The sequence below is a fragment of the Trichomycterus rosablanca genome, chromosome 8, assembly GCF_030014385.1.
Source record: "Trichomycterus rosablanca isolate fTriRos1 chromosome 8, fTriRos1.hap1, whole genome shotgun sequence".
Taxonomy (NCBI): Eukaryota; Metazoa; Chordata; class Actinopteri; order Siluriformes; family Trichomycteridae; genus Trichomycterus; species Trichomycterus rosablanca.
In genome coordinates, this window is record NC_085995.1 from 15,974,994 (window position 1) to 16,000,157 (window position 25,164).

General features: G+C 37.0%; 1 protein-coding gene across 1 annotated transcript in view; it reads right to left on the bottom strand.

Annotated features, from left to right (window-relative positions):
* The window catches only part of LOC134319378 (alcohol dehydrogenase class-3-like), a 41,610-nt gene extending 17,847 nt beyond the window's left edge, over positions 1 to 23,763 (bottom strand). The window contains exons 1-3 of the mRNA XM_063000525.1: positions 23,723 to 23,763; positions 10,430 to 10,476; positions 1,389 to 1,490 (exon numbers count right to left, since the gene is read on the bottom strand). Of these exons, the coding sequence (XP_062856595.1) occupies positions 1,389 to 1,490; positions 10,430 to 10,447 (120 nt within the window). The 5' untranslated portion in view covers positions 10,448 to 10,476; positions 23,723 to 23,763. The remainder of the gene's footprint in view (positions 1 to 1,388; positions 1,491 to 10,429; positions 10,477 to 23,722) is intronic.
* Between the last annotated feature and the right edge of the window lie 1,401 nt (positions 23,764 to 25,164).

Here is a 25,164-nt window from a genome sequence, read left to right on the forward strand (position 1 = left end):
AACCCAAACTACTTAGAAGTACACTGTCCCGCATAACTGACATAAATGAAAACTCTGTATATCTTGTACTGTTAATGATACCCTTACAAATCCCTTGCCTTAGGCACTATTACTGAATGACAGACCCTTCTAAACCTTTGCTGGTAGCAACCTGGATAGTAATTTTCCTCTTTGGCCAGAAGAGCATGGTGACCACTATTTCCACAAACATCTAATATGTTGATGTATCAGACAACCATACACATTTTTTGTGCATTAGTCTATTCCAAGTGAATGTGAGCTAAGAAAAGTTGACATAATTGTTGACATAAGGTATTTGCTGTGCATAGTATGTCACTTGCATTTGTGTATGCAATCAACAAACTGACTTGACTTCTCAAGAGTTTCTCAAAGTAATCACAGGCCCAAGTGTTCATGTTTTAAAAGAGTGTTGTAAGATTGTGAGTGTAGCATGCTGTTGTTGGGATTTTTAAACACTTTAGTGTCAATGCTGGGGGGAGAATGGAGTGTCAACCAAAAATATTAAGCCAACAGCGTCCTGTGATCACAAAGTGTCCACTAACAAAAGACTGGAAGATTTGCATACATTGTGCATGAAAAACACTAAACATCTCTAGTCTCAAACTGTACACCTACAACAAGTGCTAACAGGGTGTGTTTCTACTAAAGAGGTCAATAAATGTAAATAACATTTTGAAAATTCTTACACACTGCTGCATCTGATAATCAGAGCAGAACGAGACAAACTACCATGATATTACAATGTTAGCGCCATTGCAGTGCTGAGATGGTCCACAACCCAAACACAATCAGTGGGCGTCTAATGGAGTCCTCTTTGATTGATAAATGGGGGAAAGGGGTGAAGCAACAGTACAGAGAAAGAAATGGGCTACATTTAATAATTTAGGTGATGGTGTATCTGATAAAGTGCTTGGTGAGTGTATTTATGTAGCAGTGCAGCATTGATCACTTGTCGTAACATGTTTACCCAAGGTTGACTGAAAAGTTAAATAAAGAAATGCATTTTTAAAAAAGGAATTAAAAGCTACATTTGTATCATTTGAATTCTAGTACTTGTGTGGTGCAGCAGTTAGGTACCCTGGCCCACTACCTCTGAGATCTGGGAATCTCTGTGATGCTATAAGGTGCCAGTCCCAAGCCCAGATAAAAATGAAAGGGCATCTGGCTCAAAGACTGTGCTGTCTGGCATGCAGACCAGGTCCACTGTGGACCCCACAAATATGGAAAACGCTGAAAAAAATGTAACATGCATATTCAACACACCTGTCAATAATGATCCACATGAGGGCAGTATAAGTCATTTTATTTGAAAACACTATAATGATGCTAGACTAGAGTTTATCTAATGTTCTTGAAGGCATGCTTACCTTAATTCGCACTTCGTGGTCTTTAGGTGGCGACACTTCCACTTCTTCAATAGAAAGGGGCTTTCCTGGTTCCCAAGCCACAGCTGCTTTACATCTGATAACCTAAACAATGAAGATATATACAGTGGGTCAAAAAGTATTTAGTCAGCCACTGATTGTGCAAGTTCTCCTACTTAGAAAGATGAGAGAGGTCTGTAATTTCCATCATAGGTACACTTCAACTATGAGAGACAAAATGAGAAAAAAAATCCAGGAAATCAAATTGTAGGATTTTTAAAGAATTTATTTGTAAATTATGGTGGAAAATAAGTATTTGGTCAATAACAAAAGTTCAACTCAATACTTTGTAACATAACCTTTGTTGGCAATGACAGAGGTCAAACGTTTCCTGTAAGTCTTCACCAGGTTTGCACACACTGTAGCTGGTATTTTGGCCCATTCCTCCATGCAGATCTCCTCTAGAGCAGTGATGTTTTGGGGCTGTCGCTGGGCAACACGGACTTTCAACTCCCTCCACAAATTTTCTATGGGGTTGAGGTCTGGAGACTGGCTAGGCCACTCCAGGACCTTGAAATGCTTTTTACGAAGCCACTCCTTCAATGCCCGAGCGGTGTGTTTGGGATCATTGTCATGCTGGAAGACCCAGCCACATTCCATCTTCAATGCTCTCACTGATGGAAGGAGGTTTTGGCTTAAAATCTCACGATACATGGCCCCGTTCATTCTTCCCTTAACACGGATCAGTCGTCCTGTCCCCTTTGCAGAAAAACAGCCCCAAAGCATGATGTTTCCACCCCCATGCTTCACAGTAGGTATGGTGTTCTTGGGATGCAACTTCTTCCTCCAAACACGACGAGTTGAGTTTTTACCAAAAAGTTCCATTTTGGTTTCATCTGACCACATGATATTCTCCCAACCCTCTTCTGGATCATCCATATGCTCTCTGGGAAACTTCAGACGGGCCTGGACATGTACTGGCTTAAGCAGGGGGACACGCATGGCACTGCAGGATTTGAGTCCCTCTCGGCGTAGTGTGTTACTGATGGTAGCCTTTGTTACTTTGGTCCCAGCTCTCTGCAGGTCATTCATCAGGTCCCTCCGTGTAGTTCTGGGATTTTTGCTCACCGTTCTCATGATCATTTTGACCCCACGGGATGAGATCTTGCGTGGGGCCCCAGATCGAGGGAGATTATCAATGGTCTTGTATGTCTTCCATTTTCTTACAATTGCTCCCACAGTTGATTTATTCACACCAGCCTGCTTGAACTTGCACAATCAGTGGCTGACTAAATACTTTTTGACCCCACTGTAAAATGTGGAGATGTGCATATACACTCACTAAGCATTTTAATGGGTAAACCTCATCCTAGGTAAAAATCTAATGAGTGTGACTGCAGTAGGCAATAAGACCACTGTTCTGTACTGAATTATTATTTTATTACTGTAATTACAGTAGGCATTGGATGGCCCCAGAGCCACATCCAGCCCTTTGACTGTCTCCAACTGGCCCGCATGAGGTCGGTGGTAATTAGAAGTCAGAAGTAAATAAGTGTACATCATATAGAATACAATACCATTGTTTTTAATTAAAAGGGACTGTTATATATTTATTGCCAGACCAGTTGATGACACCGCAACTTGTATACAGTTTCGAAATACGCACACCCGTTAATCTGCCACATTCACTTCGTCATTTTTTTAATTTAAGAGATGTCAACATCGTTCCAATTCTAAATCGTCCGGCACATTCATGACACCGTGGCTTGTATACAGCTTTTGGATACGCACACCCGTTCACTCGCAACACTCGCTTTTTACAAATTTTTTGCCCCATTCACTTCCATAAATTTTTGGAATTTTCAATATATCGACCACGTTCAAAACTCTAAATCGTCCATCCTATTGATGACACCGCAGCTTGTAGACGGCTTTTGTATAAACGCACTCGTTCACTCGCCACACCCATTTTTTTGCCCCATTCAATATTTGAATTTAAGAGATATCAACGGCATTCCAACTCTAAATCGTCCGACCCGCTGATACTTCTGAAGCATGGCCAAAAGTATTTGGGCGCCACCCACTGCATGACCAAAATCATTCAAACACCACCAACTGCAAGACCTAAAGTATTTGGACACCAATTACATGACCAAAAGTATGGAGGTAAATATGTAGCAAAACTTTTCCACCTGCAAAAAATGTGTACCTGTAAAAGAAAATTTAGTTTTGCTACATATTTACCTCCATAAACAACTGCAAGACTAAAAGTATTTGGACACCACCAAATGCATGATGCTTAGACAAGTGAAGGGCTCCATTCATCCTTTAACTCACATTCATTCACCCTAGCAACCACCTAAAATACCTTAGCAACCACACACAAACACCTGTCTGAACAAAAGCATTCACACACCCCCACACCAGCTACATGCTCACACACACAATCACTTGTCTGAGAAAAAGTACTCACACGCATGCCAATTGCATGCTTGCACATACACATACAGTTACCTGCCTGAGCAAAAGTATTCACACCTCACCTCCACCAACTACATGCTTATCTCCTGACTGAGCAGAAGTAATCATTCTCCACCAACTACATGCTCACACACACACAGTCACCTGCCTGAGCAAAAGTATTCACTCTCCTCCCCCCACATACATCATACTTGATACATCCAAACAACCACCTAAAACACCACAGCAACCACTAACCAGCACCTAGCAACCACCTGAAAAACCACTTGCAAACATTTAGCCACACCCTGGCAAACACAAAACTACACATTAGCAATCAATCTGTTACCATAGCAACTGTTTTGGTCCAGCAGTCAAAGGCAGACTTAACATGAGACATAAGTAAGTACGTAAGTAAGTAAATTTTATTTATAAAGCACTCTTAAAACAACTTACGTTGACCAAAGTGCTGTACATCGAATAAGCATACATAACACAACATTATGTTAAAAAAAGTAAGAACCAAATAAAAATAGAGTAAGAGACAAAATAAAACAGATACAAATAGACTAAACAATTAAAATTAACACAGCTCCTCACTGTTCAAATGCCAGCTTATAAAGGTATGTTTTTAGGAGTGATTTAAAAACAGCGGCCGAAGGTGCTTGTCGAACATTAGGAGGTAGAGTGTTCCATAGCCTCTGAGCATAAACTGCAAGTGCACGATCACCTTTTAGCTTCAAACGAGCCCTAGGAACAGTCAACAAGTTCTGAGTGGCTGATCTTAAAGATCGCTGTGCGGTTGCGGGAGAAAGCATACCACTGAGATAAGCCGGGGCTTGACCATTAAGCGCTTTAAAAACAAATAAAAGCACTTTAAACTGAATCCTGTGCTGAACAGGCAGCCAATGTAGTGAGGCAAGGACTGGTGTAATATGGTTTCTTTTCTTGGTATTAGTCAGTAACCTTGCTGCTGCATTCTGGACTACCTGCAAGCGCCGCAACAGAGACTGACTAATCCCAATAAACAGAGAATTACAGTAGTCAATTCTTGCAGAAATGAATGCATGAATAACTTTTTCCAGGTCAGAATAGCAGAGAAAAGGCTTAATCTTCGCAATATTTCTGAGCTGGAAGAAGCTATTCCTTACCACAGAGTTGATTTGTTTATCAAATCGGAGGTCAGAGTCAAAGATAACACCAAGATTTCTCACAGATGTTTTGACACATGTAGACAAGTGACCAAGGTTATTGGAGACACTATTGATGTGATGAGGACCCCCAAAAACGATAACCTCTGACTTGCTTTCATTCAGCTGAAGAAAATTGTCAGCCATCCACCTCTTTATGTCCTCAAGACAACTGCTAAGAGATGTTAACGAGCCAGTCATTCGGTCTAATGGGAAGATAAAGCTGTATGTCATCAGCATACAGGTGAAAGCTGACATTGTGCTTCCTAATTATTTGACCCAATGGCAGCATATAGAGAGAAAAAAGGAGGGGCCCTAGTATGGACCCTTGTGGAACACCACAAGAGACATCAGCAGAAGAAGAGAAATAGCTGCTAATATTCACTGAAAAGGTTCTATTCTTAAAATAAGATATGAACCAATTCAGGGCCTCTCCCTGTAACCCCACCCACTTTTCCAGGCGACCAACAAGTATGTCATGGTCAACAGTATCAAAAGCAGAACTAAGGTCCAATAAAATGAGGATGGCACAATTTCCCTCATCAACAGTAAGTAGCAAGTCATTTGTCACCTTCAGAAGAGCAGATTCAGTGCTGTGCATAGACTTAAAGCCAGATTGAAAAATCTCAAAAATACCATCTCTACTCAAAAATGGTAAAAGCTGAGAATATACAACCTTTTCCAGCAATTTAGCCAAGAATGGTAATTTAGAAATCGGCCTATAGTTACTAACCACTGTAGCATCAAGATTATGCTTTTTGAGCAGAGGTGTAACTACAGCATGTTTAAAGCATGCTGGAACAGTACCAGTGGCAAGGGAAGTATTAATGATATCCAGGACAAAAGGTCCTAATATATCAAATGTCTCCCTAACTATCTGTGGGGGCATCACATCAAGTGGGGAGGTTGTTGGCTTTGTTTTCAGCACCAAATCTGTTAATTCGGAGATTGAAACAGCCTCAAACTTTTCAAACACACCTGGGCATGGCGGTGGAAGTGGAGAATCTATATCCAAGTAAGTAATGCCAGACCTAATTGTTTCAGTTTTTTCCACAAAAAAGTTTAAAAACTCTTCACATACTCTAGGAGAAGGAACATTTCCAACTTCGGGTGATGATTTAAGTAAAGAATTTATTGTACTGAACAGTACTTTAGGTGTGTTGTAATTTTTGGCAATTATGCTTGAAAAGTATGCCTCTCTAGCAGACTTAACAGCTAGCTGTCTTCCAGACAACCTTTAAAAATATCCAAACTTACTTGCAATCTGTCCTTTCTCCATTTCCGTTCCGCTCTTCTACAAGCCTGTCTAATTTCCTGTGTGGATGCATTTAACCAGGGCTGAACTTTTGGTTTTAAGCGTTTATATTTCATAGGGGCAAGAGAATCCAGAACAGTTGAACAGTTATAATTAAAAAAAGTAACTAACTCATCCACATTAGCATGAGTCTGACCATAGTTGGGCAATTTTAACATGTCAGAAAAGGCTCTGGAAAAATCGTTAGATGTAGACGAAGTGATAATCCTTGACCAGTGCCCTAAAACAGGAGCAGGGAAATGCGCAGTTAAAGTTGAGCTAAAGACTACTGGCATATGATCAGAGAAACTAGCCTCCTCAATATCTAGTTTGTCAATATCAAAACCAGATGAAAACACCAAATCAAGTGTGTGACCTTGCATATGGGTGGGTTTGTGAATATGTTGAATAAAACCAAAAGAGTCCAGTAGCTGATTAAAATCATTCACCTGATATTTATCAGGGCAGCAGACATGAATATTAAAATCACCAAGAAGCAGAATGCTGTCAGACATAGGTACAATCATAGCAAGGAATTCAGCAAACTCAGTGATAAAGTCGCTGTTTGGTTTTGGAGGTCTGTATACTACTGCACAGAGTAATGGAAGAACAGAGTGAGATTTAAAAACCAGTGCTTCAAAACTTTTAAAAGTCCCAATATTCAGCATTTGGCATCTCAGACGCTGTTTAAAAAACACCGCAACTCCTCCGCCTCTACCCGTATTCCGAGGTAAACTGAAGAAACCGCAGTCTATTGGGCAAAGTTCCAAGAAGGGGGCGGAGTCGCTAGCCGATTCACCACCTGTAGCCCATGTCTCAGTTAAAAACAACAGGTCCAAACCATGAGAAGTGAAAAAGTCATTTAAAATAAACGTCTTATTGTGGACAGAGCGCGCATTTATCAGTGCCATATGGACTGACACAGAATGAGACTGGGGTAACGGTGTGTATTCCAGTGCTCTGAGACTGACAGTATTAACTCCTCTGTTTCTGGCTCGGAGTCTCTGCCGTGGCTGGAGGTGTGTAGCGAGCTGATCAGGAACCACAGGTACCAGCCAGGTGTAACGCGGTTCGAGACTACACGGAGATACTGCTCGGGAGTTCTGGCCATTGGGAGTATATGGCGCATGCCTAGAAAACCCCACTTTACCATCCGAGCAGTTCCTTACGCTCACTGGGACAAGCTTTCTCCGGGAGCCCCTGTGAATATAACGAGGCCGGCGAAGGAGTCCAAGCTGTTTGATGACTAGAATACACGATGGAGTAGTGTAATTGTTGAACTTCATCAGCTGGTCAGCAGAATAGTTCAACATTGTGCCGATCGCAGGAAAACTCACCCAACCGTTCACCACGTAGCTGTAAATTGTAATCCAGACCGTTTCAGGATGTGAAGAAAACGTACCAGTGTCCGCGTCTTTTAAAATGATCCAACACACACACCACAGTCTTTTAGTATCCAACAGGCGCTGAGATTATCCGATGAAAAAGAAATAAAGCAACAGGAGCGGTAGCAATAACATGTGTGTACAAAGATAAAAATGAAAAGAAAAATACGATAAAAATACAATAAAATATGATAAAATACGATAAAATACGATAACGGTAGCGCCAGCCAGATGCGCCAGCGTCCACCATCACATAAGCAGCCACTTAAGGCCCCACATTGTCATGTTCCAACCAAAATGTCTAAAAATGCCTCTGCTGTGTTATTCTATTAATGTTAATTAATGTTATTCTATTAATTAGCGTTTTTGGGAGGAAGCCAATGTGTGGCTAATTCACTGTTTTTAGCCCACCTGCATGAGACAGAACAAATGGATAGAAGAAACTTGGCTTGTGTTTTTAGAAAAGGAGACGATTTGTATTGTTAGATTCAAAGCAGATCAGAAAATGAAAAAAGGTTTGTTTCTATGCATCTGAATTTTGTTGAACTACCAAATAACACTGCAATAGACAGTGGCTGTTACTTTGCAAAGAAATCCAGCCTCATGAGCGGATTGTTACTCATGACTGGGAAGACTCATAACTGGGAAGACTTTATGTATGTCACTGACTCTGAGCTTTATCCATATGTATCCATATGTCTATATTTGTGAAGACTGCTAAACAAGGAGAGTGTATAATGCATAAAAGAAAGAATGGACTTGTTATAGCTGCCATGAAAATCTGAAAAAATCATCTCGCTTTCAAAGGGACAACAGAGCGCAATTCATGGATCAGTGGTAGGTGTTCTCTGTGAGGTAGAGTCAACTGTTCACTCTTTACCCAGACCATAATCTGAGTCTGAACTTCCGCAAGAAAAGCTGAAGAGACGCTTATGGTACAAAAGACATTTTTAATTTCAGAACTGCCTTATTGAAATTAAAGAACATTCATTCAGAATACAGACAGGTGCATTTAAGAGCGGATGCAGAGGATAAGTACCTAGCCAAAATGCATCAAAAGAGCAAAATGTTAAAAATGTTGCTAATAATGGCCATAACAACAAAGAATCATGTCTGGAGGATGGTTCTGATGCTAAAATCCCATCTGATAAAAAGAAAACAGTGTTGCACAAAACTACGGGACTGCTTTTGATTCTTGTGTACAACCAGCTGATGTTGGCTAAGAAATATTATTTGGAGACAATACTTACTCAATTGCTTCAACAGAAGGAAATTACCAGTTAGATTTTCCAAAATGATATTTTAAAAATTATAAGAATATTTTAATGCAAGGTTGTTCAGTGCAGACAACTGATTTGCCATGGACACCAATACCATTTTCTATCCACAGTTTGTGACAGAGATGCACCTTGCTATGTCAAGTATGTTAATTTGGCTGCACAAACCCAAAGTATTCTCCAAGAATGGACAAAAAATTACAGCATGATTGCTGCAAACCAACATTAAGTGCAGAAACTAAGGCAGAAATTTATGCAGCCCCTAAAAGGAAACCTGCTTTGTGAGGAAAAAAAACAATGAAGAACCTCTTTGCGTGTTTGCGGCAGTTAGGCTTATAGAATATATGATATATGGGATTTTCTAAAAGTTTACACACTTTTATATTTTCATTAGAAACTGTGAGGGCAAAATGGGAAGAGTAGACTTTATTAATAGATGTAATTTTTGAACAAAAATTTACAATCACTTCTTAAGTTTAAATGAAAAACATCTAGTTCTCTGGACAAATGTTCATGTGCAATTTCATTCCCAGGGACAAGGTAGGCTGAAGGACCGACAGGGCAGACAGCAGCAGTTAATGCTGGGACAGTGCAGTAAAAACCACTGAAGATGATGTTAAGCTCATTCACCCTCTCCACATAACAGTTTTCTGTGCCGTTCCTCCTTTGCTTACAGCCTGTGATGGTCTTTATTCCATTCCATACTTCCCTCATGTTACTATCCGGCAACTTTTGCTCAACCTTCCTTCCATATGCCACTTTTGCCTCTCACAAACAGACTTTGATTTCCTTCTGTATGCTCCTCATCACCTCCTGGTTTGTCTTTAAAGGCTCTCTTTTTTTATTGAGGAGGTCCTTGACATTGCTGGTTATCTAGGGCTTGTTGTTGGCGAAAGCAGTGCACAGTTTTAGTAGGAAGAAATAAGTCCATGCAAAAGTTCATGTATTTAGTTACGCAGTGTGTGATGCCCTCAATATCCTCATTATGTGGTTCCTGCAGCACACTCCAGTCAGTGGATGAAAAGCAGTCCCTGAGAGCCTCTTGTGCTGCTGCAGTCCATTTTCTAAATGTTCGTTGGAGGTTGTCTTTGGGTGAGGGGCTTGTAATGAGGTTGTAGATGATTGTTCGGGGTGCTGTGTTTGAACTCCTGCGCTTTTCCAATCCCTTAGCTTTTAGCTTAGCACCGGCTCTGCACCCCCTATATTTAGAATGTTCTAATTTTGCTGTGATTTTGTGTAAAGCAAATGTAGTAACCAAACAAATTTCAAATGAAACTTTAATATCTAAAGATGCACACTCTCACATGGGTATATCCTCATAGGAGGAACAAAGTAGCAATGTTAACATAGCAAAAATATTTACCTTAATATCAAAAGTGTGTTTTCACATACACAAAACAGCAGTAGAAAAGTAGAAAATAAAAAAGAAAATGCTTACCTTACTCTCAGTTCCCATTTTCAACACAATCACAATTGGTTACAATACTATAAAAAACACAAAACAATTCCTCGGTTAGCATTTAACAAGAACATCTAACATACATTGGCCAAAGACCTGCTTTTAGACCCCAAATGTCAAATCTTGCTAAAAATCTATTTAATTTGTGTGATAACACATTCTAAATACAGCATATATAGTGATCAATTAATATATTTCAATACAATAATGTGACAAAATACAATATCTAAGAACTACAGTGGCACTTGGCACAACCTTGAACCTAGAGACGTCCGTACAGCAGTTTGGGCTCACGGCAATTAAAACCTTAGACAGGGATGTAAGAATTAACCCAATTATCATTCTAAAAGAGCTCCAAAAGTCCTGTGTAGAGATTTTATAATAACCTGCTGGACAGACAACCATCTCTGCAGCATGTCAAAAATCAGGCCTTTATAGCTGAGTGAAAAAGACAGAAATCAACGTTAAATAAAAAGCATGACAGCCTGTCAGAAGATTGCTAACCAGCATTTAAAAGCACTCTGACAACATGAGATAATTGAAACTCTGGTCTGATAAGAAAAATTCAAACAATTTGGGAAGATGGTTTGTTACTGTGGAAATCTGTGCTCTTTTATTCAAATGGACCTATTTAAGGTCAGGCTTTAATGTTCGAGAAGCTAGACTCCCAAAAGTGTTCAGTGGGCTGAGCTTAGGGCTCGGTGCATGCCAATCAAGTTTCTTCACCACACTTATTCTGTCTTTGACCTCTTTTTGTGCACAAGAAGAAAAAAGATCTTTTGCATGCTTGCCATTAAGTTGGAAACAAATTTTATATAAAATAATTGAATTTATATATCTGTTAGCAATGGGTGATGCAAAAGACACGCAAACCTAATAATTTGGAGGCATGTAAACATAAAATTGGCTGTAGCCATTATGGCCAATTGTATGTGTCAAAAACAAATAATATTAAAACAGAGTGACCACTATGTAATAATTTTAACTTTAACAACAGCCCCTCTTTTGAGAAGAATTCTTACAAGACTTTGTAATATGTCTGTGTGATTCAGTGTCTATTCAGTCAAAAGTATTTGTATGGGTGGGCACTGATGTTGGTCAAAAAAGTCTCAATTGATGTAGTTTATTCTAAAGCTGTTCAGAGGGGGCTAAGGTCAGGGGAGGACACTAAAGTCTGTTTAAAAAAAGCTTTTCTTTATGTCTTTAAAGAACTTGTTTTGTGCACAGGGGTATAGTCATGCTGAAACAGGAAAAGCCCTTCCCTAAAGCTGGAAGCAAATACTTTCCTTTAGATAATTGATTTAGCTATACCTGTTAGCAACTGTCGTGGATGAAACACATGAATTAATTTTTTTTTTTAATGCAGTAATATTCAAGCTAAAACATTCATTATTAGACTACATACATCCACATAAACATTGATGGTTGGTCTTCTATTTTTCATACACAATAACAAAGCTTTAACAATGACAAATAAATAGGACCTTTTTCTCAACTCATTCACAAAAGTTATGGTTATTACTTAGTCAAATGCTCTTAGCAAACCACAAAACCATGGGCTCTGTCTTCCACTAAATTAATGTAAAAAAATTTAATAATGTAACTGAATTATGAAACTGAATTATATAATACACCATACTGTATAGTGATATAATACAACCTCAAATTAGAAAAAAAGTTGTGAGGGTATGGAAATGCAAATAAAAAAAAAACCAGTGTTTCTACATTGAGTTTTAATACATTTTATGTTTTGTCCAGTCAACTTCATTTAATTTGTTAATATGCATCCACTCCTACAATTTCAGACCTACAACACATTCCAAAAAAGGTTGGAATTGGGGCAATTAAGGATTAGAGGAAGGAAAAAAGTAATGATGTGATTTTGAACGTCAACAGTCAAGTGTCATTTCAAATATTAACAGGTGATTGTAATCATGATTTGGTACAAAAGCAGTATCCGCAAAAGACTGCGTTCCATTCACGAATGCTACTTAAAACTTTACTGTGCAAAAAAGAACCCTTGCGTTACCCATGTCCAGATGAGACATCAAGTTCTCTGGGCTTAGAGACACCTACAATGGACCATCACACTTTGGAAACTCTGGTCAGACGAAAAAGTATTTCAGATCGTCTTTTCCAGTGATGTTCATGCATTTTTTAACAAGACAATGCAAAACCATAAGACATGTTTGCAAAAAGAATGGAACAATATAACACCTGAAACACTATAATGCTTATTATTCTCAGTACCTAAGTGTCTTAAGTGTTGAGAGAAGGAATGGCAACATTACAAAGTGGTAAACGCTTTACTGTCCCAACTTTTTTTGGAATGTGTTGCAGGCTTGAAATGCAGAAATAAGGGGTGGGGCGGCGCGACGACATAATCGATTACAGAAATTCGTCGATTTGTATAACGTGCGTCGATGAGTCTCAAAGACGGCCACACCCACTAAAAACATGGATTTCTACAAGAACAAGCTGCAGCTAAAAACAGACACACGGCCATCTAAAGCGTGAAAACGTTTTGGACAGAAACCCAACAATGTGGTGCTCTGTAAGCTTCGCAAAGTGAAGATTGATTATCACAGCAGTATGACCGCTATGCACAAGTACATGAAGAGCAAGTTTTGTTTACTTGTTTTCTCCACCCTGACATTATATAATATGGTTATTAACACGTGTAGCTAAAGTGCTAATGTTAGTTAAAAAATCAACTTTATAGTGATTACTACTGTCTTCATCGCCCCAGAAAGTAATTTGCGGTTAGTTGCTTTAATGTAATATAGCATCATGCATTACGTAAGTTTTATTTTTTTCTGTTTACAACGTGTAACATTACATGTAATGTAAAAAAAAAAAATGGTTATAACCATTGTACACTCTAAAATATGATTCAGCACATTAGTAAATTAAACGTAATATAATAAGTCAGTTCAACATAAAAAACTAAGTTTGTTACATTTGTTCAAAATTTTGAGTTTGGGCAACTTAAAAAGACATTATTTTAGACAAACTCAACGCATTATTTTGCTTTAGTACAACATCATACCGATTTTGAGTTGAGCCAACTAAAATATCTGAGTCTGAACGAAGCAAAGAAGAGAAGAGCATCAGAAGCTCAGAGTACGTTCTGTCACCGCGCATGCGCACTTCTCCGAGTTGAGTTGTAATGGACGAGGACGACGCTGAGAACGCGCTGAAGTTTTGGATTTTGCCCTGACCTGCCCTGAGGTAGGTATTCAGCTATTCAACATAATACTAGTTATGTTTAAAACTTAACAAATGCATAAACTATAAACTGACTGAATAACGAGGGGAATTACTAGCATTTTAGTTTCACGTATTTTCTCAACCAAAGATTTCAAATATTGTATGGCAGACAAGTGCGAGTTCTTTTCAAAAGTAAATAAATTCTCATTGATTTTTAATTTATATAAAGTAGGGCTGTCGAAGTTAACGCGATAATAACGCATTAACGGGATCTCAATTTAACGCGATTAAAAAAAATAGTGCCATTAACGCAATTTCTAGTTCATGTTGAGACTTGACTGGTAGAACAAACGTTTTAATGTCGGACTTGCCACCGTTTTTCATTTGCGGTTTGTTAACAAAATGTAAAAGAGCGTCGTAGCATTTGCACTTGCATAATAAAGAAATAAATACATGCTATATTCACAAGTTGTCGGGAGCAGAACACTATTAACTTATTCTGTTACGGTAAAGAATACCGGACAGCTGAGTCAAGCACGTTAGTCCATGAACTATGGAAGCCCCAAAGGGTCAAAACACACTCACTTCGTGTAGAAACGTCCATTAAACCACTGGATAGTATTACTGCCTAGTATGTGAGTGAATAAAACTCCCTTACAGTTTTCTCTTGTCCCAGCAGTTTTTAACATAAGTACATTTAGCATAAAATGTGTTCACCATTTTAATTGTAACATTTCACTTAAAAATCCTTGTTTTCTATAACATTTACACAGATTTTTTTAAATGCGATTAATCGCGATTAACTATATGAAATTCTGAGATTAATCGCGATTAAAATTTTTAATCGTTTGACAGCCCTAATATAAAGGTGTACGAGTGTAATCTATTTGCAAATTTGGGCTTGTCGGTGACAATTTAACCATTTTCGGTACACAGAGCGATGTTAGCTGACATGCTAGCGGGTTATGATGCACATTGGTTTGAATGGCCTGGGGCGAACTGTGTTAGCTTAGTAAGCAAAACTTGTATGTGGTACAGCACACCACAAAAAGTCTGTTGCACTTAATTATGATGCAGTATGATTGTAAGTAAGCGGCTCATTTGATGTGATTTTCACGGCTGTGAATTAGGTAGGGCCTTATTCAATGGTATTCATAGTTAGCTATAGTTGCAAACTTTTAAACATTAATATGCTTATTGTCAATTTATTGGAATTTTGCTAATTTCATACATACTTGAACTTTAGCTGATGTACTGTGCATGTTTTAATTGATTATTAAACGAGAGCTAAATCATCATATTGTTTAAATTTAAAAATATTATTTTAAAATTGTTTGTGTTTTTTTTTTATTTGCAGATTGATATGCAATCCCAGTCCAGAAGTACTACTGAAGCATTACAGATTGTGTAATTGTGCTCCTGGCCATTGCCGTGTTTGTATCCTGACTGTGCTTACCTGGAAAACAAGTTTGTTTATTGATGTTAATTATACTTTTGCTGGAGTGGCACATGTCTATGGCTTGAAATAAATGTCTGTTGTGAAAGTCAAATAAACATTTTAATAAAATTTTCTTAAATTTCTTTCATAGCTACTTGTTAAGAGCCTAACAAATTCATTTACATTTTTGTCATTTTGCAGATGCTTTTACTCAAAGACACAATTGTGGCTGAATACAATGCAAGCAATTGAGGTTGAAGGGCCTTGCTCAGGGCCCCAACAGTGGCAACTTAGTGGTGGGGGGGCTTGAACCAGCATCCCACTGAATACTAGACCAGTACCTTAACCACTGAGCTACCAACTGCCAGTTCAGATATGTAAAAAAACTTTTGCCTGTAAAAAACATTTTAGTAACTGCTTTTTTTTTTTTAGTTAAAACTTAAAGTAAAATGTTTAGTCAACCTTAAAAATCTAAAAGTTAAGCTGACTTGAAAATGTAAAGCAACCGGCTGCCTCACCTTTCTGAGTTTTCTCAACTTCAGGAGCGCAAGCAGTTGTGCAACTTGCTTTGCTAAGTTAGGTTGTTTGTTCACTCAAATCACTAGTTAAAGTTGGTCAAAATTACAATTACTATTTGATTGTACTTGTAAAAAAAAGGTTGGTTTAACTTAAAATATTCTTTTAAGTGAACTTATAGGAAAACTAAAAAAAAATACGTACGAATGCCTGAAGTTGAGAAAAGTGAGGCAACTGGTTGCCTTTGCTCAACTTTTTATTTTTTACAGTGTAAAGCTAGCAATGTTTAGAGAAAATTGCAATGCTTTTGTACAAAGCAGATGCTTTTATTTGTTGTTGCAGAACTTTTGAATTAAAAAATATGGAATTTCCAAATGTGCCTTTCATTTTCTTTAACTTAACTGTCATGTAATTAATACAAAAGGTTTCATATACAGTTTTAAGTAGAACAGAAATAAAATTTAATGTTAGAACAACTTAAATTGTTAAGTAGGTCCAAATTAACTAAGCTTCATAATATTCAGCATAATCATGTTGGCAGAACCTAATTTATTTGGGTTAGTGGAACAAAACTTGTATTTTAAGAAATACAAAAGCAAAAAAATTAAGGCAATAGTTTGCATGGATCTTTCTATGTTGGGAGAACTTTAAAAAAATGAGTTGGTACAACTTGAATTTGTAGTCCTTCATTTTGACTTTATTTAGTTGTATGTATTACAAAACCTGAGTAGATTCAACTTAATACCCCGCCCCCCCCCCCCCCCTTTATAATCTTTATGTTTTTGGATGTACTGAATCCGACAATGATCTCCGTTTTGTCATACCTCAAAATAAATGAAAGTAGACTTATAATTAATGCTTTTATTTTTGCTATTCTTTTTAATAGTTTTTATACTTAGATCACGACAGAAATGTGAAGTCCTAGATCCTAAAACTTGTAAAGTTTTCAGTTTCCTGATTGCATGTAAATCTGTCCTGTTTCTGTCTAATTTTAAGAAATTTTTCTATATTTGTTGTTCTCTCTCATAATTTAGCTAATTTTTAATGAACTGTCTTATGCTGCTCTCTTTGTTTTTATCTTAATTATTCTTGATGTTGATGTACTATTTTGATTTTGTACTATGATTTGTATGGTGTATGTACGTATTTGTTTTGATTATTTGTCTTATGTAAAGCGTCTTTGAGTATCTTGAAAAGCGCTATATAAATAAAATGTATTATTATTATTATTATTTATAAAATAAATTTTTTATTACAAATTTTTCATGAAAATCATTTTTTTAACTGGAATGAGCTCACTAACACACACTAAAATTGATTCTTCTTCCCTGTGAGGCTCCTCTTGGTACATTTACACTTGTGAGTAGCATCTGGAATGTCTCTCTGAAGCGTCCAACAGTAGTCTGCCATCATTGTAATGCTCCATCTTCCCTGGTATCTTCTTTCCATCTCTTTAATGTCCTGGTGGAATCGTTCACCTTGCTCTTCACTCACAGCTCCCAAATTTTCAGGAAAGTTGTCAAGGTGGGAGTGGAGGAAATGCACTTTCAAACTCATCAGGCAACTTAAAGCTTGAAATGCTTTCAGCATTCGTCCAACGATCTTTTTGTAGTCAGGATCTTTGTTATTGCCTAAAAATTTCTTTATGACTTCTGTAAATGCAATCCACCCTTCTTTTTGAGGATCCGTCATGGTACTGATAAACTCTTGATCAGCTATAAGCCTTCTAATGTCTGGTCCGACGAACACAACTTCAACTTTCAATTTTGCCTCCGAGAGGCCTGGAAACTTGATGACCAAGTATTTGAAGCATTCTCCATCTCTTGGAAGGGATTTTACGAAGAACCAATTCCAAGTTCTCGTAGGTTTCCTTGAGGTGTACGGAATGACCTACAGGGATGGAAGCCTAAAAACCGCCGTTGTGGAGTAAAACTGCTTTGAGACTTCTTTTTGAAGAATCTATAAAAAGACGCCATTGCGCTGAATCATATTGGATTTTGAATTGACCCATCAAACCTTCGACATCGATGCAATAAACCAACTTATCTTCCTGGGCAAAGTAAGGAACGAACTCCTTTTCCTGATGTCTGAACCATGAAAGAGACACTCCTGGCAACAATAAATTCCTGCTTTTGAGCCTTGATCCGAGTAACTCAGCGGCATCTTTGGGAAGATTCAAGTCTCTTACCAAATCATTCATCTCCTCCTGGGAAAACAATTTTGGTCTTGTATCATCTTCAAAGTCAGAACTTGATTCATCATCTGGTTCAGGTATGACTCCATCTTCATCTGAGCTAGTTATCTCTTCCAAGGTAGCAGGGGCCTTGGGTACTGGTATATCTGTGCCATGGGGGATGGGATGAATTGCTGAGTGAAGATTGGGGTATGAAATGGAATGCTTCCATTTTGAATTATACCCTTTCACATCGCATGAACAAAAGTAACAATCGTCACTATGGTTCTTTTGCTCTCGCCATACCATAGGAATCCAATAACGGAAAGCTTTTTTCTTACCCTTGAACCAATTTCGGAGGTCCTCAACACACCGTTTGCACACTTTATGAGGCACCCAAGCTTTATCTTGATCTCCAAGCTTTAGTCCGAAGCATGCAAAGTATACTTAAGTATACTATCACAAAGTCTGTAATATTCAGCTGTTGCTTCAACACTGTATATTCACCACAAATGTAACAAAAACTGTCAGGCGAATTAATACACTTCCGCTGAGCCATAATGCTAATTTTAAGAAACACGGTTGAATAATGACGAGCTAACACGAACTGAGATAAAAAAAAGTGTGAACAGGCAAGAACCAAGAAAAAACTATTGAATCAAGCCCGGGCATGTCAGAGCCTGCGCGTTCAGCTTGCAACATGTTAGCTCACTGTGAAAGTTCATTTCTTTGAAAGTTATATTTTTTTTGGCATTGTATATCTTGAATGCACTGATGTGAATTAATTAATAGTAATTTTGACTTTAAATTTGGTTAAAAACCCTAAGATCAAAAAATACCAAAAATTGAGAAAAATTTACTAAATTTGAAGAGAATTTTGCATTTTGTGGCAAATCCTGATGTCCAGGATTTTTCAATATTTTTTTCGTTTTCAGCACACCAAAATACATGAAAATTAGATGAAAATAATCAAACAGCTTTTTAGTCGCACACCTGTGATATATTTAAGTTGACTCAACATAGTGATTTTAGTTATACTGTGATCATTTATTTAAGTATATTTTAAGTGGCTTAGATAGGTTCCATTTACTTAATAGAACAGAAAGTTAATTCAACTCAAAAAGATCCATGCAAACTATTGCCTTAATTTTTTAAAGTAATTTTAACACATCATTTTTTACAGTGTAAGCTTAAGTGTAGTTTTTAAGTAGAATATTGATACTCTATTTTAGGTAAAAAGGTGCTATGAATTACAGTGATAAAATAATTTGCAATTTGAATTTGAGGTGTAGTGGTTTTCTGGTGAGACATCTGACAACACAGTAGTGATGTGGAAAGTAGACTATTTTTATACCACTATCATTTTATTCTAATGTGCTTTGAGTATCTTTTTAAAGGTCAAGCAAAGAATTGTGGAGGACTTTTTCCACAAAAGAAACCCAAGTCCATGCTCACCCAGATGGCTGCTGAGCTTTCTGACAGCATCCCCCAGTTGATTGTTAATACAAAAAAAACATTTCCTAAACTGCACTAATTTTTACTGTAAAACAATTTTACTTTAGACTGTTGGTATTCATCCTAAAAGTGACTTTACATTGTTACAGTTATTTTGTTGTTAAATGTATTGCACTATATTCCTTTGACTTGATTTTACAAGCTCTTGCTTTAATTTTATTGGACTGTGTGGTAATGTACCTTTTAACACATGTATTTCTTGCAGAATAATGCCATGAAATGCATAATGTGTTAAGAGAAGATTGAAGAACATATTGAAATACTAAGATGAATTCTGATATTTCATTATTTTGGGTAAATTACTTGAATTGAGCATGCACATAAACCCCTTTAGAATAATTAATAAATTAGTTATTAGATTAATAGACTAACTGAAAAAAATAATTGTTAGATTAATCGATAAAAAAATATTAATTAGGTACAGCCGTAGCAGGAAAGGATGTATATTAACAAATGTAATAAAACTGACCAGATAAATACATGGAATACATCAGGCCCACATAGTCTGCAATTAAATAAAAGTCAGAGTAAATGTATGAAACACTGGTTCCTTTTTTATTTGCATTTTTAAAACCATCCCAACCTTTTTCTGATTTGGGGTTATGTAAGACATTTAGTCTGGTCATTTTGGATAAAATATATAAATATAAGTTTTAAAAAATGCAAATAAAATAAAAATAAAATAAAGAAAGGTGTTGGTTATGGTACACCAATTTACAGACATTGTATATTACCATCTTCCAGTTTCTGAACTTTATTATAATAAATGATGCTCTAACTTGTAACTAAATGTGTGCAGATATTGTGGTCATGGATCTATAAAAAGCCATTGAAAGAGCTGATGAGGCATTTTACCAAAAAGTAAGAAGAATGACTTAATAAGCTATACCTCTGCTATAATTAATTATGCTTTCAAGAGCCTATTAATAAGAATTGTTAGTGAGTGGATGTGTTTTGAGTTTTCTTTCAGAAAATGTATGGATGGTGTAGTTAAACGGTCAGTAACACTACTAACTAATTAATTGATTAATGCAATTAATTAATAACTAATTGTAACTCACTTTTTGAGCTTTTTTACTTCACTGACGATAGCATTGATAACCGTTATTGTTCTTTGTTATGGATCCAAATAGTAGTTTGTTGTCTGTTCTGCGTTTGAATGTTATGGGTATGCAAGATGTGATGAAAAGGAAAGCCCTTTTTTGTTTTGTAAAAGAAGTGATGCTGATTTAATTTTTCTTCAGGAAACCCACTCAAGTTATTTGGATTTTAAGTTTTGCAAACACAATTGAGTAACTAAATTTTTTGTAATTATGGCACCAACCACTTTGCTGGGGTTTTAATTGTACTTCATACATTTAGGAAAGAGGTGCTTGATGTGGTGGATTCTAATGATAGAAGATGGGGTATTATAGTAATCAAACAAGATATCTTATTATTTATTTTATGTAACATGTATGCATATAAATTTTAACTAGCCAACAAAACACTTTTTTCACATTTTCAAGTTGGGCGGCCCACAAGAGACTCCACAATTATGAGAAGTTCAATAATGCACTTCTTAAAGATGATATTGTATATTCAATAAGAGTATTATCAAAGAGTATTATCAAATTATCAAAGAGTATTATCAAATTATTGATTAAAGATGTTGTAAATTATGTTAAAAAATAAGTTGGCACAGCGGTAAAAACACACACTGGAACCAGAGCTGGGCTCTCGAATACATCGTATCGAATCTCAGCTCTGCCTGCTGGCTAAGGCTGAGCGGCCACATGAACAACGATTGGCCTGTTGTTCAGATATGGGCGGGACTAAGCCAGATGGGGTCTCTCTCCCATGACTGGCGCAATTACGATCTGGCTGATCGATGGCGCCTGCACAGAGATGAGAAAAGAGTGCTCTCAGGGTGTGTCTCTCCGTACACAACGCTGAGCTGCAGGGGAGCTTGGGTTAGCTTTGTTCTCCTCAATCAGAGCAGGGATCGGCATTGGTGGAGAGGAAGCATGACGCAATCGGGCAATTGGACACGCTAAAAAAGGGAGAAAATGCATAAACAAAATATAAATAAAAAAATGAAATAAAACTGACCAGACAAATACACTCTTTGGTTACATTCATTACAGGACAGGTAGTTACTGGTTACGCAAAATTTATCAGTTCAATATCAAACAGTGTTATGGGCAATTTTGTATCTCCAATTCATGTCTTTGGACTGTGAGAGGAAACTGGAGCTACCGGAAAAAAACCCACGCAGACACTTGGGGAACATGCAAACTCCACACAGAAAGGACCCGGACCGCTCTACCTGAAAATCTAAATAGATAGAAGCATTTCCAACAACTAAACAAGACTCAGATGCTGTAGCAAGCAACTAAATATGTCTAATATAAGTCTGAGATAAAGCTTCTTTACAACTGTGATGATACTAATATAGATAATATCCCAATCCAAAACATAGTAAAGTATCTTGGCATCTATATTACAAAGAACCTTTTAGATAGACAGCATTTCAATTTATCGAACAGATTAAAAAAACTAAACAGCTGTTTAATCTTTGGCTTCAGAGAGACTTATCTTTAAATGGTAGAGTTCTTTAATCTATGGCTGGATTTGTGTATCCATCTTTATATTTAATAAAGAATCCTATGGCAAATAAAATTAATTAAAAAAAATTTATTTTATTTGGACAAATAGATCACATAAATGTAAAAAAATTAATTGTAGAGCAGAAAGTGGTTTAGAAGTGTTGGATCTTAATGATAATCAATACTTTTTTTTTTTTTTTTAATAAGGTGGGCAGTTTACCATTTCTATTAAGTTGCAATTATCGTCCCAATAAACTCCCTGTTTTTCTCTCTAAATGTCACGAACTAACTCTACTTAAATGGAAATTATGTTTCGTGCACAATTTTTCTCCACATAGAACCCTCTTGTGGAATAACGCTGACATTACACTTGGAAAAAAAAAAACTTTTTTCTTAAATGGTTTCAAAGGGGTATTAAAAATATTGTTTCAGTTTTTGATGACTTTGGTGATGTACTTGTATACGAGTAATTAATGACTAAATATGATTTTCCTGTTCCCTTTCAAGAATATAGTTCTTTGATTCAAGCTATTCCTAGTGGCCTGGTCCAGCTTGTGAAAAGTTATTTGAGTTTCATGGAGCCTGGGGGGTAATGTAAAATCATAATCATAATAAAAAGTGTGATAATAGACACATCTGATGCATATTTTAAAACCAAAACAAAACTGTTGCTTGTGAAATATTTTTGGACAGCTTACATTTACATTTTCAGCATTTAGCAGACACTTTTATCCAAAGCGACTTACAGTACCGTGACAGTATATTGTCTAAGCATTTGAGGGTTAAGAGCCTTGCTCAGGGGCCCAACAGTGGCCCAACAGTGGCAACCTGGCAGTCGTGGGGCTTGAACCTTTCGATTACTAGTCCAGCACCTTAACCGGTAGGCTACAACTGTCCAGCTTACGTTGAGGTATAAAGTAAAGGAGAGCCTGAATGTTGCCACAAAAGTTTTGTATGCCTAACAAAGCTAAGGATATTCATTTTAATATTTCATAAGATATAACCAGTTAATTCATTTATTTCTTGTACCTGTATTTAGTACAAGATAAATACATTTTGGTCTGACTTGCAAGATCACTTGTTTAACCCAATTAAAAGTTACACATTTTTGAATGCTTAAAGATTCCAAAAAACATTTTTTTCATTATATACGCCAAATTATTTCACATACTAATTCTTTAAAACTTAAATTATAGAATTATAGATAACTTTACTCATTACCTTGGGGGGGTTGAAATGAGGGTTGAGGGGTTTTTTTGTGCTACCCCATATTTTTGAATAATCTAATATTTACAATGTAACTTTTGTAATAATATGTGTTTTGTTGTTTGTTGTGCTATTCTTGTATAATGATTAATATTGTATGTACAGTTATGTTACTTATGTTTATTGTTAAAAATGTAGCAGAAATTTTGGGGTGGCATCTGGTGTGGCCACCACTTCAAACAGCGCATGTTCACAAAATTGTCTATAGTGCATTTTAAAAGTAACTTTATTTATGCATGGCTTTATTTAGCCATGACTACTTTTGTCCAAAACCATAATGATGTTTAACAGTTTTATCACACATGCAATAAACACATTCTGTAACATTTAACACACCTCATTACAGCTAACATGATTAACACACAGGGTCAAAGTTGAACAAACGCGTATCTCAAATCACGTTACTATTTTGTTCACGTTATTTGTGACTGAACAGCTGTATCTCCGTGTTTTAGTACCAACCTCTATGCAAACCCAAGTAAAAAGCAGAATTTGTTAATACAACGTAGTTAAATAAAGTAATATGTTTGAAGTGTATTTCTCTTTGCTAATCTACAGAAACGTACCTGCGCTGAACAGTTCCAGTCTACGCAAAGCTGCACGTGTTTGCATTACTGAGCTGATAAGTTTCTTCACTGTGCTACATTTTACACACGTAAGAAGCAGACTGCCATCTGCTGTACACTATAACTTTAAACTACTAATAATAATACTAATAATAATAATAATTATTATTATTATTATTGTTGACCTGTGCTTTTAACATTGCACATCATGAAGAACTTCAAGAGACTGTTTCTGCAGCAGCTCAGCTGACAGATTTCCTGGACCCACTGCAGTTTGTATACCGGCCACACATTGGGGTGGATGATGCCATCATCTGCATGACACACAAGGCCCTCTTTCACCTGGAGAAGCAGAGAAGCACTGTGAGAATTATGTTCTTTGACTTCTCTAGTGCCTTCAACTCCATCCAGCCCTGCCTACTGAGAGAGAAGCTGCTGGAGATGCACCTGTACCCCAATACTACCTGAATCACAGGCTACCTTACAGGCCGGCCACAGAATGTCACAGTGGATGGCTGAGTTTCTGAGTCTTTGATCAGCAAAACTAGTGGCCAGTTTTGTCTTCTGCAAGCACTGTCAACTGTGCCTGCCCAGCAGACCAGTGGCAGAGCTGAGAGCTCCACCTGGGCTTCAAAATTAGAAAATTAAAATATAAAACAAGTGTGACATCCATCTAAAAGATTGTGTCTCATTAATGTCACCTAGTTCCCCATTTCACAGCTGATTTTATGATGTTACACATTATATATATATATATATATATATATATATATATATATATATATATATATATATATATATATATATATATATATATATATATATATATATATATATATACAGTGTATCACAAAAGTGAGTACACCCCTCACATTTCTGCAAATATTTCATTATATCTTTTCATGGGACAACACTATAGACATGAAACTTGGATATAACTTAGAGTAGTCAGTGTACAGCTTGTATAGCAGTGTAGATTTACTGTCTTCTGAAAATAACTCAACACACAGCCATTAATGTCTAAATAGCTGGCAACATAAGTGAGTACACCCCACAGTGAACATGTCCAAATTGTGCCCAAATGTGTCGTTGTCCCTCCCTGGTGTCATGTGTCAAGGTCCCAGGTGTAAATGGGGAGCAGGGCTGTTAAATTTGGTGTTTTGGGTACAATTCTCTCATACTGGCCACTGGATATTCAACATGGCACCTCATGGCAAAGAACTCTCTGAGGATGTGAGAAATAGAATTGTTGCTCTCCACAAAGATGGCCTGGGCTATAAGAAGATTGCTAACACCCTGAAACTGAGCTACAGCATGGTGGCCAAGGTCATACAGCGGTTTTCCAGGACAGGTTCCACTCGGAACAGGCTTCGCCAGGGTCGACCAAAGAAGTTGAGTCCACGTGTTTGTCGTCATATCCAGAGGTTGGCTTTAAAAAATAG